Below are 17831 nucleotides of genomic sequence, written 5' to 3'. Positions count from 1 at the left end.
TGTAAAATAATAATAATAATAATAATTTTTCCTACCTGCTCGGAAACAGCTCTAAAGAGACATGATCCATCTCTTGCTACTTGTTTTTTAAAATATCCCAAACTGTCCAAATATTCTTCCATTTTCACAACTTAAAACTTAAATTATTTTTCCTACTTTCGAAAAGACAGTCTAAATCGACAATCTAGTGCGCATGCTCCGTTCAAACTTTTCTTATTGGTTAACAGAAACAGCAATTGCCAGATTTGAATATTTAAAAATTTGTATTGTTTTTTTCTATTACGTTTATACAGTTGGAGTGTATTGTTTAAATGCTTTTACTATTATAAAACTTGCGACAGATTGTGTATATAAATAAGTATCTGATTATTATTAAAGTCGATGTCTTTGTTGATTAATATATATTTAGAAGTTTCAGTCTTTTGTGGATGACCGAATTATCGATAAGCATATTAAAATTTAAGGATTGACGAACATAATTCGAATCCTACATCGTGATTTTTTGTGATTTAATATTATTTATCGTTACGTGGGCAATTTCATTTTATTTGATGTTAATGTAATCCTGATGGGATTTGATGATATCTCGAGTTGATGTCAGCAATTGAAGGATTAATATATATGTTCTAGAAATTTATTATTTAGAAGTATTATGTCATAGTAATTTCGTGAGAAAATGTATCGGGATATATTTGCATAAGCAATGAGGTATGATTTCCAGGATGTAGAGACTCAAGAGAGGAGAGTTAGGTATTTTTTCCCGGTCCCGGAGAAAACTTACGGGTCTCTTAAGTTTCTACCTTCTATAAAGTAATATTACTTTTACTAGAAAAAAAAAAACTATTCAAGACTGCTATTCATTAATAAGGAAGCATTCTACGTATTTCACTTGTTCGAGAGAGCAATAGTGACCAAGTGGATAAAACAGTTTTATAACTTTCCCTGAAGTGAGAAATGGGGGGTTGTTCTATAAATAAGTCTATTTCTAGCTAACACTTTCTGGTTTAGATATCGAATATTTTAAGTTTAATACANTATTATAAAATAATAAGTAAAACAAATAAGAAATATAAATTAATAAAAGATTTTAAATTATTTAACTGTTTCTCTCAATTCTATGCAAACAAATCGAGAAAAATATTTAATTTCTTGGTCATATATTGATTTTTAAAATCTTAAATAAAGATGATAAATACGAAAATTCTATTTAATAGAGAATATTTAAAATTTGTAGTTCATTCATACAAAAAAAAAGAGGAAAATTTCTATTTAAGTTGATTAAACTTTCTCTACATATTGTATGCATTATAAGGGAAATCGATCAGCCATTACAATGTTAGATTAGTTTTCATTTCACTTAGTTTATTAATCGTAAAATGGATCAATATAATTTGAACAATAAAATAATTTAACTGATTTATTATCCATTTAATAGTTTATAAATTCAAATTGGTTATTCGTTTGAGTAATTTTATACTAGCGATGCGTTTCTACACAGATGCAAATTTCTAAGCTAAGATTACTCTATGTGATTGCATTGAAAATAATTATAGCAAAAAGAAGTTTTATAGAACAAAATAAACAAATTAAAACAGATAATCTAATAAATAAAAAAATTCAAAATAATTATATCTTAATAGCATAAAATTAGAAACTTCAATTTCATAGTATATATTTTTCTGTTTTCTCTATTCATATTCATTTAATTTAATTGAAATCAGCCAATTTTGTAAATCACTTTAAATTATTTAATATAATAATTTCAAATATGTTTAGAATTAATTCAAATTAGAAGTAAGGCAGAAACGTAATCCATATATAACAAAGAGCATTCATTTCTAAATCAATTAAAATTTAATAAAACTAACAAAGAAATATATAAAATGACTTTCGAAATAAGAGAAGAATTGACAGATAAATAAAATAATTAGTTCACTGACCTTCGAAAATTGTTTAATAATTTCAACTATTTCTATTGTTAATAGAAATAGTTGAAATTATTAATAAATAGTCTCACCGAACAATAATGCATTCTGACAAAGGAAAGAATAATTATTTCAGTATACAANAATTAAAATACAAAATGAAAATTAATAATGCAGCTGATAAACTCATCGAAGATAGAAACGTTTTTAATGATATAAAATAAATTCAGCTAAATGAATATTATTCAAATAATCTATATAATATATCTACTCTATTATTACTGTATATATATATATTGAGAACCAGCAATTATTTATTGTGACATCGTCGCAATGCCAGGCTGCAATTTTTAATCATATATTAAATTTATTTAACTTAAAGTATATGCTTTCCACCTCAAATTAGTAGTGATTTGCCCCTGTACATCATACTTATCATTTAACAATAGAGTCATGCCGATCATCTATCTAACACCTTTCAGGGAAAGATTTTTGAATTGAAATATCGTGACTTTCGGTTTGCATCGGAAGTTCATATATAGTTAATCGGAGTCTTCTGTCCCCTAATCTTTCCATATCTGGTGTTAAATTTAATTTATCTAACACCTTTCTCGAGATTAAGGAAAGGCAAACGGACGACAGTGGAAATTTATAGGTCTACAGTTTTTTAAAATTGCAGCCCAAATAAGATTATGTAGTACCTTTTGACTTACAAATCTTTAAATAATTGTTATTAAATAAGACTATATACAGGGTGAGTCAAAAATCACTTAGTCATTGTAAAGTTAGAATTGCTCTCTTTGCTGACGTATGAATGGTTCAAAAGCTGATATTTTTTAATAAACATATTTCTAACTGACCCACTATTATGTTTCTACAAATGTTCTAAACACTATTTATAACTTTTATTCACAAACGTACTTGGAATACTTAAAACTGTTTACTGGTTTTTGAGCCACTTATATATATATATGTAATAAATAATTAGATAGTCTATTGGAACTTTCTGTAAGTGAGGAAAATAACTTAATTTTTATAAAACGAATTTAACGTAAATTATTATTTAAAATTTCTTTAAAATATAGATGTTCATTTAAACAGAAGGTTTAAATGAACATCTATAGGTCAAAAGAGGTCAAAAGAGTTCTTTCCAGCATCGCACAAATGAGTGCATATGTGCTGGTACCAAACATGCTGTAGTTGCAACAATGGCGCCAAGTCATTAAGCCATTCGTTTACCGTCGTGTTTAGAATGTTCAAATATCGGTCATTATTCAGGTCCTTATGCTATCAATAAACACGAGACTAAGAAGCTGCTTATTCCAAATACTAGATGTTTACGAAAAACGCACTTCGTGTGGCATATGTCGCGTGCATCATGAAGCACGCTGTGTTTAGTGACGCACATTATAACAATTACATATTCCTTCCGGGAAAACAGTATCTTGTCAGTCCATAAAGTGAGCTAAAGGCGTTGTGATTTGTCATGTTGTAAAGTTAACATCATGTTGCACCACTCAAATCGCTAAGCGGCATCCTCCGCATTGTGTGCTAGTTCCAGATAGCAAGTGAATGGAATTCACGTCATGGCAATGTAATATCCGGTATATTTGTGTTCGCTGCAGTCCATAACCCTGCTCCTTCATATAATACTCATATCGATAATAAACGAATAATCAAAATATAAATGACATTTTGACCATGTGTGACATCAATATACATAAAAAATAATAGATATAAGAAGCATTCATATATTGATCTTGCGCAAGTTTCTTACAACAAAAGATTGGGTACATTGATCCACTCGATTGATCCACGTGGAATTATTTTTATCATAAAAATACTTTTTACAACAACAACAACAACAACAGAAAAAATTTTAATGAATTTTTATTCCTTCTAAAATTACAAAAACTAAAGTCAATTGTTCGACTTTTTTTCCTGTATTTAGAGACAAAAATAGTAAAAATTGAATGCATTATTATTTCTATATATTCTATAGGCTTATATATATATTGATATATATACATCACATTTTTATCCGATCTTGTAAAGTTTAATGTAATCAGCGATCACATTGAATATACTCGAATCAGTCAATATAGTGGATTTGGTATTATTTGGTAACATACATTTTTCTTGTTTACATATTTCGGTCTTGATTAACTTCGCTTTCTTTGCATTTTACTGAAATTGTTTTGAATTTCTAATGAGAAAACAAGTCCAGCATATTGTTTGCATGTATTTATAACGGGAAATATATTTGTAGATGATATTTCTTCTAAAATTTTTCAATACAACTATCAATATAGGTGAAATTGAACATTCTACATTAAGCTTGGTACTGTAGTTGGTGAAACAAAACCCTTCACAGAAATGTAATATATGAATATGTTTATATTAATATTATATCTTAAATGAGATGCAGCAATCTTCAATGGTCAGCATTCGATCCTGAAGTGAATATTTCACTTTCGATATTCATTTCAGAATATAATGTCCTCGGGTCTTTTTTCAGAATGCAATAAAGATAATTTTAATAATATTTCTTGTTTCATTCTTAAAGATTGATATTTTACAACTTCGATGAATTAATTATATTCTTATAAGNCCTTCGCTTTTTACTTTTATTAGGGCATTTTACAATTGTAACAATTTAAATTTGATTCATAAAAATAAAACCTCATTTATTTAAAATATGTTAAAAACTTTTTTTGCATATTTTTTTAAAATTTATCTTACGGATAAGATACGCATATTGCTGAAGAATTAAATAAATGTTTTCCAGAAAATGAGGCAAATAAATTACACAGTTAATAACGTCATTTATGTGTTGCATGGAAAAAAAAGAATTATTGAAGTTAAGAATTGTTTCAAATAAAAAATTGAATTATTAATAGATCCTTTCATTCTAACAGATTAATCATTTAGATCCGAAAATTACCTGATAAAAATAGGAGAAAAAAAGAAAATGAAGTCTTTCTATTTGTAGTCAGTTGAAAATATCAGTGTTTTTCTATTAGGATGACGAATGTGGACAAGTTTGTCACATTTTTGTCATTGGATTCTACTATTTTGTCAGCTTTTCCATGAAAAAAAAATCATAATTTTTTCCCTATCTCTTCAATATGTTTTTTGTCAACCAAATATAGAAAATTTATTATGAATTGTTTATTGTTTTTATAGTACTAATCAAGCAATAGTATAAAGTTTTTTTCAAATTTTAATATGATTGTTTTAGAATATTATTTTCGAGATATTTCGAATTTTAAATTCGTTTTCACTAAAATTTCGATATAATTTAATATTTGAATATTTAATAAATATAAAAAGTGGGGGGAAAATGTAAGAAAATATGTGAAACAAGTAAAAATATTAAGAAAACTCCTTTTCGTTAAATCGATTATATGTTCAAATGTTATATATATATATTTTATAGCAAAACATTATAAATAGATTCAAATTTTCTGTATCATCTTAAAGTTCTGCTTCAATGACTTTAAATGTATATTGTATATATAGGCCTATATATCTTGTTATTTTTGTCACATCAACGTCTGTGCTTACTTCTAAATATTCAACATGATTAATACTTTAACATATATTGAGCAACATACTTTAAAAATATAAGAAAAATATATATTCAATTATAATTTATTTTATTCGTAAAAGATATATAAAAATAATATAAATTATGAGTAATAATAATATGAAAATATATTTAAATTTATAATTATAGTAAATATTACATTAGATTTGAAATATATTAAAATATAAAATTCTTTAAAATTCTTTATAAATAATAATGTTTTAATGTAATATTTTATTATATAATTTTTTAATAAACGTAAACAAACGTACTGCCATAAAATACAACGTTCAAGTCTCATATTAGTGTACTTACTGATCAATTCTCGCATATTTTTTCTTTATACCTTACAGCATATTTACTCAAATAATTTTTCTAATGATTTTCTTTATGATTCTTATCAAGAAGTCTTCAATTAATTTCTTTTTTTTTTATTATGGAATTATAATTTATCAGATATTATCATTTTTATAATTAAATTCACAGACATTAACGTAAAATTATTATTAATAAAGTAAATTTTCTCAGTTGAATATGAGAATCGTTAAGAGTAGGAAATTTTACTTATGATTTATAGTTGAATCATATGTGCCGCCATCTAGCAGGAATACAATTTGGCTGATGTATCAAATGAATGGTTCAACGTGCCATACCTGTAAACCGTCATATTAACTACAATATAATGTTCTGTAGTTAGTACTATTTGCAGACCAATTATGTAAATTTTCACCTCGCTGACATTTCTGAAACTGCGCTTAATATACTGTATGATGCCGATTTATAAAAGCAAATTCCATTTAGAAAATTCGAAAAATTTAAAAACGTAATATTCAATCTTTCAATAAAAAAAAATATATTCGTTTAAAATTTAAACATTTAAAAAAAATTTCTTACTTAAAATATTAAATTATTATATTATATTTTTCTATTGGAAAGTAAGTAATTTAATTTAATAAGAAATTAAATTTAAAAAAAGTATTATTATTATTATTATTCAACATACTATATTATATATATATGTGTGTGTGTGTATTGAAAATTAAGTGATAAGTTTTATAATTAATAAAATAAAAATTTCAATATCGAGTTTTTTTTCGCTAGTTTAAATTTTTTTAAAGGAACTTTTGTCTTAAATCTTTACTGTAAAGATAATGCTTCTAAACGATAAAAAAAGAACTTCAAATGGCAGAAATCGAAAAACCAATAACTTGCAGAATATAACGTTAGCAGAAGTTAATTTCTTCCTTTATCGATTTACAGTCCTCCGCAGGTATACACTATGTAAGGATAGATTGAAACATTGACAATGCTATCGAAAATATCATTTGACTTTGTCATCGTTCAATCAAAACTATTTGGATCAATATCACGACTTCTGATTCAAAAATCTTGATTAACTGTTAAATATATCGAATTTAACAATTACAACTAATTCAAATAACATATACATAAATTTAGAATTTATTTAAACAATATCGAATTTAAAACTGTTAATTTTTAAAGAATTTTTATAAGCATTAAATATGAAATTCACGTCATTCATTTATTCAATTTTATAAAATTGCTTAATGAAAAAAACTTTTAATTAACTTTCTTATACAAAATTTTTAAAATATGTATGCTAATCATCTTCATTCATCCCTCTGAGGCATAAATATATTTAAGATGTAAAGGTTATTTAGAGATTACTCGTATAATAAATTTTGCCTCAGTAATGTTTTCGTTATATAATAAAGAGGAAAATAAACATTATTCGTTTAATTATTCAAACATAAAAAAAAATTTTATTATTGATTATCATAGAGAAAAACTCATAAGAGACTAATATATAAATTTGCAGCAATTATATTCCCCTGCATTAGATGAAGTATTAATTAGGAACTTAGCTCGATTTTGTGTCTCAACTTGAAGAGACAATACCACAGAGAACATTAGAAGTAGAAAAAATCTTCAACTTCTATCTATTCGTGCGTGGTAAGATGATTGTGTCGAAAGCGAGTTCCTTAATGAAGTTGAACATGTGAATCAGATTACTTGAAACTTAATTACTTTGCAGACTCCCGGGGACATCTTTCAAACATTCTTTTAGTTATCTTTTAAATGAGTAGATACTCATTTCTTATTGCGCTTTTATAAATAATTGTTCATTATTTTTAAGTAAAAACAAAAAAAAATACAATTAATTTAAATCACCATTTTTCAAATATCTTAAACAATGTGCTAATGAAAGTAGTTTTTTTTTTTTTAAAAAAAGAACATTTTTAATTGCACTTTAATTTGCCTNATAATATTTCTATTATTAATAAAGAAAACAGTTTTGTCACTTATATTGTCTTTCCACCTGCTCCTTCATATAATACTCATATCGATAATAAACGAATAATCAAAATATAAATGACATTTTGACCATGTGTGACATCAATATACATAAAAAATAATAGATATAAGAAGCATTCATATATTGATCTTGCGCAAGTTTCTTACAACAAAAGATTGGGTACATTGATCCACTCGATTGATCCACGTGGAATTATTTTTATCATAAAAATACTTTTTACAACAACAACAACAACAACAGAAAAAATTTTAATGAATTTTTATTCCTTCTAAAATTACAAAAACTAAAGTCAATTGTTCGACTTTTTTTCCTGTATTTAGAGACAAAAATAGTAAAAATTGAATGCATTATTATTTCTATATATTCTATAGGCTTATATATATATTGATATATATACATCACATTTTTATCCGATCTTGTAAAGTTTAATGTAATCAGCGATCACATTGAATATACTCGAATCAGTCAATATAGTGGATTTGGTATTATTTGGTAACATACATTTTTTTTGTTTACATATTTCGGTCTTGATTAACTTCGCTTTCTTTGCATTTTACTGAAATTGTTTTGAATTTCTAATGAGAAAACAAGTCCAGCATATTGTTTGCATGTATTTATAACGGGAAATATATTTGTAGATGATATTTCTTCTAAAATTTTTCAATACAACTATCAATATAGGTGAAATTGAACATTCTACATTAAGCTTGGTACTGTAGTTGGTGAAACAAAACCCTTCACAGAAATGTAATATATGAATATGTTTATATTAATATTATATCTTAAATGAGATGCAGCAATCTTCAATGGTCAGCATTCGATCCTGAAGTGAATATTTCACTTTCGATATTCATTTCAGAATATAATGTCCTCGGGTCTTTTTTCAGAATGCAATAAAGATAATTTTAATAATATTTCTTGTTTCATTCTTAAAGATTGATATTTTACAACTTCGATGAATTAATTATATTCTTATAAGAAGTTAAACTTCTTGAAAATCAAAATTGTTCGGCATGTAAATAAAAATTATATATATATTTTAAAATTTCTTTTTGATAAAAGAAAGTTCTTATCGAAAGATATCCGATCAATTTTTTGCTTTGGTGCCGTCTTTTAGAATATTCAATTGATTCTGCCTCTGACATCTAGTTTAAGAATAATAACAAATGTGGCAACTTCCCCTATGGTATTTTTTCCCATGTTTTTCTACAAGAAAATTCCCAATGGCGCTGTTACTAAAAAGATTCCTTAAAATATTTTTATGGATTTTTATTGGATGTCGATCGCTAAACAAAATTTTAAAAGACTTTAATTGAATACATTTTTTTCATTTTTCAATTTTAAAGGCAAATAATAAAATAAATGCAAATTAATATATTTACTATTTTTAATGGGAAATTATAAAAGTATTTAATATAATAATTTATAAATGAATAATTATATTTTCTCAATATATAACATGATTATGTGTTCAATAATTGTTATAATGTATATAACAGTTTTTTTAAATGATGGTTAAAATTTTCAAATTCTTTAACATTTTACATTTTATTTAGTTTGTATTTCGTTTATTGATAAATTCTTTCTTTCGATCTCCTTCTAGAGGATAAATAATGCATCAATTTATCTGAACATGTTTCTATTTTTGAATATTCTATCAGATGAAAGATAGACTTTCTTTCAACTTTTCTTCTTTCTAGAAAATTTTGCTTTGCATCAAGAATACAGAATATTTTACAATTTGAATTGATCTTACTTCATCTATCATTTCATTTTATTAACAAAAGTTAATAAAAAAATATTACTGTTTTCTTGAATGAGGGAACTTGAGTGGTTTTCATAGAGAATGGATTTGCCACTACAAATAAATAAAATTAAAATACAAAATGAAAATTAATAATGCAGCTGATAAACTCATCGAAGATAGAAACGTTTTTAATGATATAAAATAAATTCAGCTAAATGAATATTATTCAAATAATCTATATAATATATCTACTCTATTATTACTGTATATATATATATTGTTATAAGACGGTTATCATTTTTATCTATGTAGATAAAAATAGTAACAATAAATAAAGTTCTGTATTGACAAGCAAATATAAAAATATTCTGCATTTTATAAAAGTATAGAACAAATTTTATTTTGCTTTGGATAGTACGATTGATGCAAAAATGCAATCGATTCGAAACGATCAATCCTAAGTACACTATATATGATAAAACTGCATTGAAAACAAAAGGAAGTCGTGAAGAAGATCGTAATTCATGCATGAATTTAATACAGTATCTGTATTGTAATATTGATTTATTATATCACATAGAAAAGATAGTTGATCCCCCTTTACTTTCCTTTACTTTTATATAGAATGTTTTTATTCAGTTTCATTTATATGTACAGTACAATATTCTACCAGATAATATTAAGCAATTATTTAATTATTAATTGAAAATAACCAAACACATTTTTTATAGTTGTCTATTTTTAAAATACTTTAGAACGGAATAAGTAAATTAATTTTAATTTAACTTTTTATATAATTTAAATGTTTAGACTTCTTATTATGCTTAAACAGGATTCATCCTGTTTTTAAGCACCTTCTTTAACATGTATATAGTTTTTTTTAAACTTAGATGATCCTTACGTGCTTAAAAACTATCCTTAAAAACTCGTGAGTCTAATATTTAAAAATATTCTCAACTATAACTCTGCAGATTTACTGATTTACTAAAAAAAATATTTATTTAAAAATTCGTCCTTGTGTTGAAATATTATAAGTTTATAACTAAAAAAATTAGTATTACGCTTATCATTTTATTTAAAAAAAACTGTTTCTAATCGAAATAAAATCTCAATTTTATATGATTTAATTTGTTTAAATATTTACTGAAAATATTCATTTTTGAATAAATAAATAACGTAAGAAAATCATTAAAAAAAGTTATAAAATCAAAAAATAAAAAGAAAGTTTATTTAAATTTATGTTTTTGATAATGTAAATAAGTTTTAATAAGTGATTAAATTTATAAAATACGCTCAAAACTAAAGCAAACAACTTGAAGAATTTTGCCAAAGAAACAAGCAAAGCAAATCTTACAAATGGATAAATCTAATTCTTAATAATTTCGCTAATTTATTAAATAACATTTTAAATCAAAACGTCAAGTTTACTGTGTTTACTCAATATATCCAAATTAGTAAGAATTATATTTTGAAAAAATGATAATTGACATTATTTTACATTTTTAGATAATAAGTGCACTGTTGCACTTTTACTCATTTTAAAACTGTACTTTAAATTTATTTTCTTTTTTTAAACAAAAAGTTTATCAGGCACAGTATAGGCAATATGAACAAAAAATGACCAAAATTGCATTATTTTTCGGTGCGTTATGGCCGAAAGGAGTTTTGGGACCCAGCGAACACCGATCAGCGCGACCGCCAGCAAATGCTTGGCCTTACCCTGTCCTGAGGGGAGCTTTAGACAAGTAGATAATCAAAGAGAAGGAAATCGAGATGATTCGAAAGGGAATCGTGGCGATAGAATTATTTCGATTGAAATTAGAGAACAACCGCGCGACTTAGAACATTTAAGAGATGAAGCGCGCGATACGATCCCATTAGCCGGAAACGGTAAGTCAAAGAGCGAGGATTCTTACCGCCATGCACCTTAGTCTGCTAAGTAGAGAGTGAAAGAGCGCGACTTACGATAGATATGGGCGCAGCTGTTACATTAGTACAGTGGGTGACCGGGTAACGAACATAATCCGTTCCAAGACTTTGTTCGTTATCCGAATTGTTCGTTAACCGATTATCGATTTACCATAGGTTTTTATGGGAATTTGATTATTCGTTCTGGAGACTCCAAAAATTAAAAAATATATACCTTTTTACCACATTTGTTTATATGTAATAGTAAAAATACATATATATGCAGTCTTGCATTTTTATTAGTCATATTTTTTTCGTTTGTGGGGTTAAAGATGGGGAAAGATGTCCAATGTCGATTGCTTTTCTCTTTTCTTCAGGATTTTTCGGAAGTAATTAACAGTATTGTAATTGTAGAGATCCCCAATCCCATTAACCTTATTCTGGTTTGGATGCCATTCTAAGACCTTTGTTCCGACATCCTCCCACTTCTTCAAAAGATCTTTAATAGCAGATGTCGACATTGGTCCTCTTTCATCTTCCTCTTTTTTAAAAGAAAACACATCTGGCTTAGTTTCTTGGTGTTCTTCATTTAAGAGTTCTTGGAGTTCTGTTGTCAGATCAGTTTCAGGTTCCATTATGAGCTCTAAAATGCTTTTTATTTCTCAGATGTGATTTTCATTACTCCATTAGCAACTTCAGACTTCTTGATATGTTTTTCATAGCTAAGATTGTGCCTACTGTAGACCTGTTCAAGCCATACTGCCTAGCAACATCAGACATCTTGTGCCCACTGTCTACCTTGGCTATTATCTCTTACTTGGTTTCTACGGTGAGTGCAGTTCTTGACACTCCTCTTTTTAGGCTCCATAATATTATCAGTTTTTCTTTTAAATAAAAAGTTCAAAAAGCACTTACAAAAATTCAGAGAACAGAAATCAACTAGCCCACAAAAATTATTTAAATGCAAGGCCCGGATGAAATTCGAAATTTGGTATTAAAACGTTAACGAATATCCGATGGGACAGTTAAACTTTCACCTTTCGTAAATAAACTCCGACGCAAAACTTAACAAGTGCCTGTCCGACAGTCTCGCGAAGACCATAAAAAATTATTTGTCAGAAAGGTAAACAAAAAGCTGAAGTTACAACGGAGAGTTTCAAAGTTCGGGGAAACACTATTCGATCGGTATCGGGTTGAGCGTCGATGTTGACGTTTCCCGCGCTCCGAAAGGTGTTTCGAATTGTTACCTGAAGACAAGGGAAAATCAATCGGTATTCGTTATTTTCCGTCGCTTCTTTTTATGTTTGTTCAGTAAAGTGTTCGTTGTCCGATCATAAAAATCTTTCGCGAAAGTATTCGTTATCCGATTTGTTCGCTATCCGAACTGTTCGTTAACCGACCACCCACTGTATTTAGATCTCTCTTCCAAGATTCGAACAAATTACCGGAAGCGGAAACAAGCGCGTTAGATTTAATTTGTGTAACAGGTCACGAAACAATGGGAAAATATAACAAAGTTTAAAATCGGTAGTCTAGAAATTTCTCACAAATGTTACGTAGTAGACTGTAAAGTAGTGACCTTTTAGCAGAGTGGGAACAAAAGAGGCGCGACCTTGTCAATTGGACCCACGTGCGGTCGGGTAATACCACTTGTAAGGTATTGACTTGTAAACAAGGGTAAACGAAGGAAGCGCCGGCTTTGTTAATTGGACCTACCTGCAGTCAGACAACGCCACCTAGGTGGCGTTGAGTCAGACGGTAGTACATTTACCATATTGTAAACAAACGAACGTAAACAAGTGGCGGACGTTTGTGTAAGCTTCACTCTCGACGGATGACGGCGGACCTGAGTGTAAGCTGTTCGGGCATAAAAAAGGGTTGTGATTGGTCGGAAGTTCCCGTTCCAAAATCTTTTAAATTGCGGGGCGAACGAGAGTCAAGGAGAGAAGGGCAAGAGACTGATACACGGTTATCTCAGGCACTTGGGAAGCCCGCTCAGCGTAAAGAGAGAGTGTTCTCCTCTGTTGATCTTCTCAGGGACGGGTTAGTGCTGAGACCGGACCGACCGTGCAGTTGAGCCGACTCCACAATCTGACTGAGGTCTCTCCAAAGGTTATTAGTTCCCAGACGCCAATCTGGCACGTGAATTCACTACGCATGGTTATCCTGTACATACACGATGTTTTCCAACTTGTACTTTCTACAACTGTAAATAAACTGTACATATATTCAATTTGAGTGTGGAGGTGTGCTTTCCAACGAAGCTGATTCATTACATCGAGTCGTGATACACAAGAAACCAACTCAGACGGGAGTTGGGAAGGAACGGCAATAAAATCTTCACTTAGACCTTAAAATAACCGAACCAAATGAGGGGTTTTAGGAAGGGATATAATTGAGAAATATGATATAACCATATCCATTAAAAACGCGAAGCTAATATTCCCAACAGGAGATGAGATAACCTTCTGGGGATTAGCGAGTTTTCACAACAATGTTAGTCATCCTCAAGGAGTAGGAAAAAATGATAGTAGACAACGAGTTAGGTTTGAGGAAAATTCGACGTGATTAGACAATGTTAGCGAGGATGATAATAAGTGTAATAAAAGCAACGAGTATAAAAGGAAGCCACGCGCAGATAAATAAACAGCGAAGCAGTTTAGAAACTTTCAACCAAAGATCAACAGTTAGAAAAAACAAAAGAGAAGATGACACTCGGAAAGATGTGTTGTTAATCGATTGCGTAGTTCCCCCGTGATCGGAAGTCATTTTGGAAGGGAACGTGAGAGGAGAAATGGTGGACCAGTAGGTGTGTCGAACCTTGCACTTCGGATAGAGAAGGAGCGTTTATCGCAGGTGTCTTAGTGAAAACGCAACACCGCGGCAAAATACCGATTAGGATTATGAATGTTTCGACTCGACCAATAAAATTAAAGAAAGTGTTGGCATCCGCTCTACTTCAGAGATTACCCGATTTCAGTCGACCTTTTGTTTTGGCAACTGACGCATTCAATGCAGCACAATCAATGCTGTCGCAGGAAGTCGAAAGCGGAGAAGTTCCGGTGGCGTACGCGAGCCGATTGCTCAAGAAGGCTGAACGAAACTACAGCACAACCAAGAAAGAGTGCTTAGCAGTCATTTGGACAATAAAATATTTTAGGCCTTACTTGTATGGTAGGGAATTCAAGATCATAACAGACCACAAACCCCTTAGATGGTTCATCAATGTGAAGGATGAGAGCTCGAGATTAAGTAGATGGAATTTGGCATTGCAGGAATATCAGTTTGAGATCATTCACCGTCCTGGAAAGGCCCATACCAACGCGGATGCATTGAGTCGAGTGCCGATAGCATCCATAAATGAGTTACAACTCATATATAGCAAGGCACAGATCGAGAGCAGAAACTGAGGGATCCTTTTTGCATAGAAATTAGACGGCGCTCAATAAAGACCTCGACATCACAAGAACAGAGTCCTAGTCCCGAGAGTAGAAAAGGGCATTTATCTACCAGTGTTACGTTAAACCAACGCACAGTCCGCTTTATATCCCCTCGCAATCAAATGATCCATATTATTATAAGATTCCGGGCTCTAATCAGAAAGGCCTTTCTATATTGTGACAACGTTATGGACAGTGCAAAGGAAATTGACAGAATTCAACAAGATGCTAAAGCCTTAGGGTACAAAAAAGGCACAATAACAGGAATTGTTAGAAGATGCGAGAAGAGCATAAAAAATGGGGCTCAATACAAGGTCCCGGTAAAATCACAAAATTCACTTACAACAGATATGCCAAAGGCATTATGAAAGAAATTGCGGACTGCAAAGGATCAACAATAATTCTAAAAAGAGGCCCGAACCTATATAAAATTTTAAGAAATGACAAGGATAGCATTAGGAAGGAAGAAAAAGCAAGTGTGTATAGGATACCGTACGAAAACCCACAGCTGGGGATTAGGAAAGATTATATCGGCGTTACAACAAGGAATTAGAGTGTAAGACTAAAGGAGCACAAGTATAACATCAAAAAAAGTTCGAACGCGACGATACTATCCCAGATGGCTCAGGCACAAAGTTCGGTAGTTAAATGGGATGATGCGGACATTATCAAGCCAGTGAGATCCCAACATTAGCGAAGACCGATGAGAAAATAGAGATTTATAAGAGCAAACTAGAGGAAACTTGTATTAATGCGAGGGACGCGGAAGGCCTTCCATCGGCCTGGAAGTATATTATTAAAAATCTTCTAGAAACTCATAATTTACACGTTAATTTTATTGTATTAGTTGACACTTATATTTAGTAAATATATCTCCAATTTTTTCCTCCCCTTTGTTTTCTTCCTTGTGTTTGATATGTCTAGAATTTCACAGCGAACGCTAAGAATGTTGTCTAAATAGATAAGGAAATTTAACAATAGAAAAATAATAATCGTGTGTTTAAATATATCTCCAATTCTTAGTTTATTGATTTAAAGTGCAATAAAGATTTATGATAGAAAATTGTAGAAAATGATCGTTTTAATTATAATAAAAATGTCAGAAATCAACATTACGATAAAATCTTTAATTATTAAATATAGTAATTTTAATCTTTTCAACGATTTTTAATGATCGATATATAATTTAAAAAGTACAAATTATACTATTCTACCGATTGCCATAACACAAATTATTACTGAAAATAGCGAAATCCTATCATAATTAATTGAAGTTTAGAGTATAGCTGTGCGAATTTCATACGGGATAAAATGTGTATATAAACCATAGCGGGGAATTACAATTTAATGTTATACGAAATATTTCATTTTTGTAATATCTGGAGTAAAAAAAAATTAAAAAATTCCAATATTGTAGTCTCAAATGTGGCAGAACGATCGACATTAAAATGATTCAATTAAACTATGATAATTTGTTTTTTCATTTGAAACACATGTTTTTATATCTGGATACATGAAATTTCAACTTAATTAATTTCTTCGATATTATAAAACGATGGTATTAAAAACCATGTTTGCAACATTAAATATATTTTAATTAATATACGGTTTGGCGTATATAAGAAATTTTCATTGATGTTTTAATAATGAATTGAATAATTTACATACTGTATTACATTATGTACAATTAATTTACATATTATATTACAATATGGTTACATTAATTACTACATTCACTCGATTTAGTAACACAGTATCTGAAACAATACACACATGCGGCGACATTCTGGAAAAATCGAAATGTTTTCATCATACCGCAAAAATTCCAGCGTTTTCCAGCGCTGGTACAGCTTGTGGAAAAATACAGAATAAAAAGTAAACACGTCATTTCTATTGTATAACTACGTGGTAGGATCCAAAAGTTCGAGGATGGCTTACAGTTCCTTGGTTTGAATAGTTTAAAACACCTACGCACTATCACCTTCAAAGTACAGTAGAGCATCGATTATCCGACCCCCGATTAACCGTCACATCAGTTAACCGACTGTCCTAGTCGGCAAATTTCAAATGTCTGCTAGTGATGTGGCCCTACAACATTTGGCTATGTCTTGGCTACTTTAATATAATTTTTGTTAAATTTTTGCGTGGTTTAGCTGGCAACATTGGCTCGACCATGAAAGGGAAGCCAGTATTTAAACGAGATTTAATTTTCTAATTATTAGTGGTTGTTTGTTTTGTGAGCAATAAAATAATTTAAAAATAATTTTTAACGATACAATAGCGACGATTATTATTTTTTAAAAAAGTTTGTTATGCTTAACATCGATGAAAATTCAACGCGAACTTGGTTAATAGCGATATACTAATAAACTAATTACATGGGATATACTAATATACTATACTAATAATGTATTTTTTCATTATTTTCGGTTATCCGATTTTTTCAATTATCCGACCAACCCGAGTCCCCAATTGAGTCAGATAATCGATGCTCTACTGTGTTCTTGAACACAGAAACAAGGTTATAAAAATTTACGATATTACGAGTTCTAATTACGAGGTAATTTTAAAATGAGTTTTTAAAAATATCGGCCTTAATTATTTAGAATAAAGGAAAATGCTTAATGTCGAAACTTTAAATACTATAAAATGTGAAGGCGTTTGATTAATCGTAAAATTCATAATTTTATGGGAATCACGTTTATAGTTTATATCTGTGCAATGATGCTAATGAAGGGTTTCAAATCATAAATCTGATAAAAGCTCTATAACTTTAGCCGACAATATTTAATGGGGCCAAGAATTGAAAGTTTATACTATAGAAAGTATACAAGCATCAATATTTATAAACAAATACTTTACTTTCTGATGTATTTGTTTTTCT

The 17831-nt window shown here is 29.2% G+C and overlaps 2 protein-coding genes across 2 annotated transcripts in view; one reads left to right on the top strand and one right to left on the bottom strand.

Moving 5' to 3' along the window:
• LOC111625841 (putative bifunctional UDP-N-acetylglucosamine transferase and deubiquitinase ALG13) overlaps window positions 1-207 on the bottom strand; it is a 105364-nt gene extending 105157 nt beyond the window's left edge. Inside the window, exon 1 of the mRNA XM_023369085.1 lies at window positions 36-207. Coding sequence (XP_023224853.1) covers window positions 36-122 — 87 coding nt within the window. The 5' untranslated portion in view covers window positions 123-207. The remainder of the gene's footprint in view (window positions 1-35) is intronic.
• Window positions 208-15135: 14928 nt separating this feature from the next.
• LOC111625850 (SAFB-like transcription modulator) overlaps window positions 15136-17831 on the top strand; it is a gene marked incomplete at its 3' end in the record, with an annotated part of 80913 nt that continues 78217 nt past the window's right edge. Inside the window, exon 1 of the mRNA XM_023369091.1 lies at window positions 15136-15267. Within this exon, the coding sequence (XP_023224859.1) occupies window positions 15136-15267 (132 nt within the window). The remainder of the gene's footprint in view (window positions 15268-17831) is intronic.

This window comes from Centruroides sculpturatus, unplaced genomic scaffold (assembly GCF_000671375.1).
Source record: "Centruroides sculpturatus isolate CEXI.00-Female unplaced genomic scaffold, Cexi_2.0 scaffold267, whole genome shotgun sequence".
Classification (NCBI taxonomy): domain Eukaryota; kingdom Metazoa; phylum Arthropoda; class Arachnida; order Scorpiones; family Buthidae; genus Centruroides; species Centruroides sculpturatus.
This window is presented reverse-complemented; position numbering and strand designations above follow the sequence as displayed.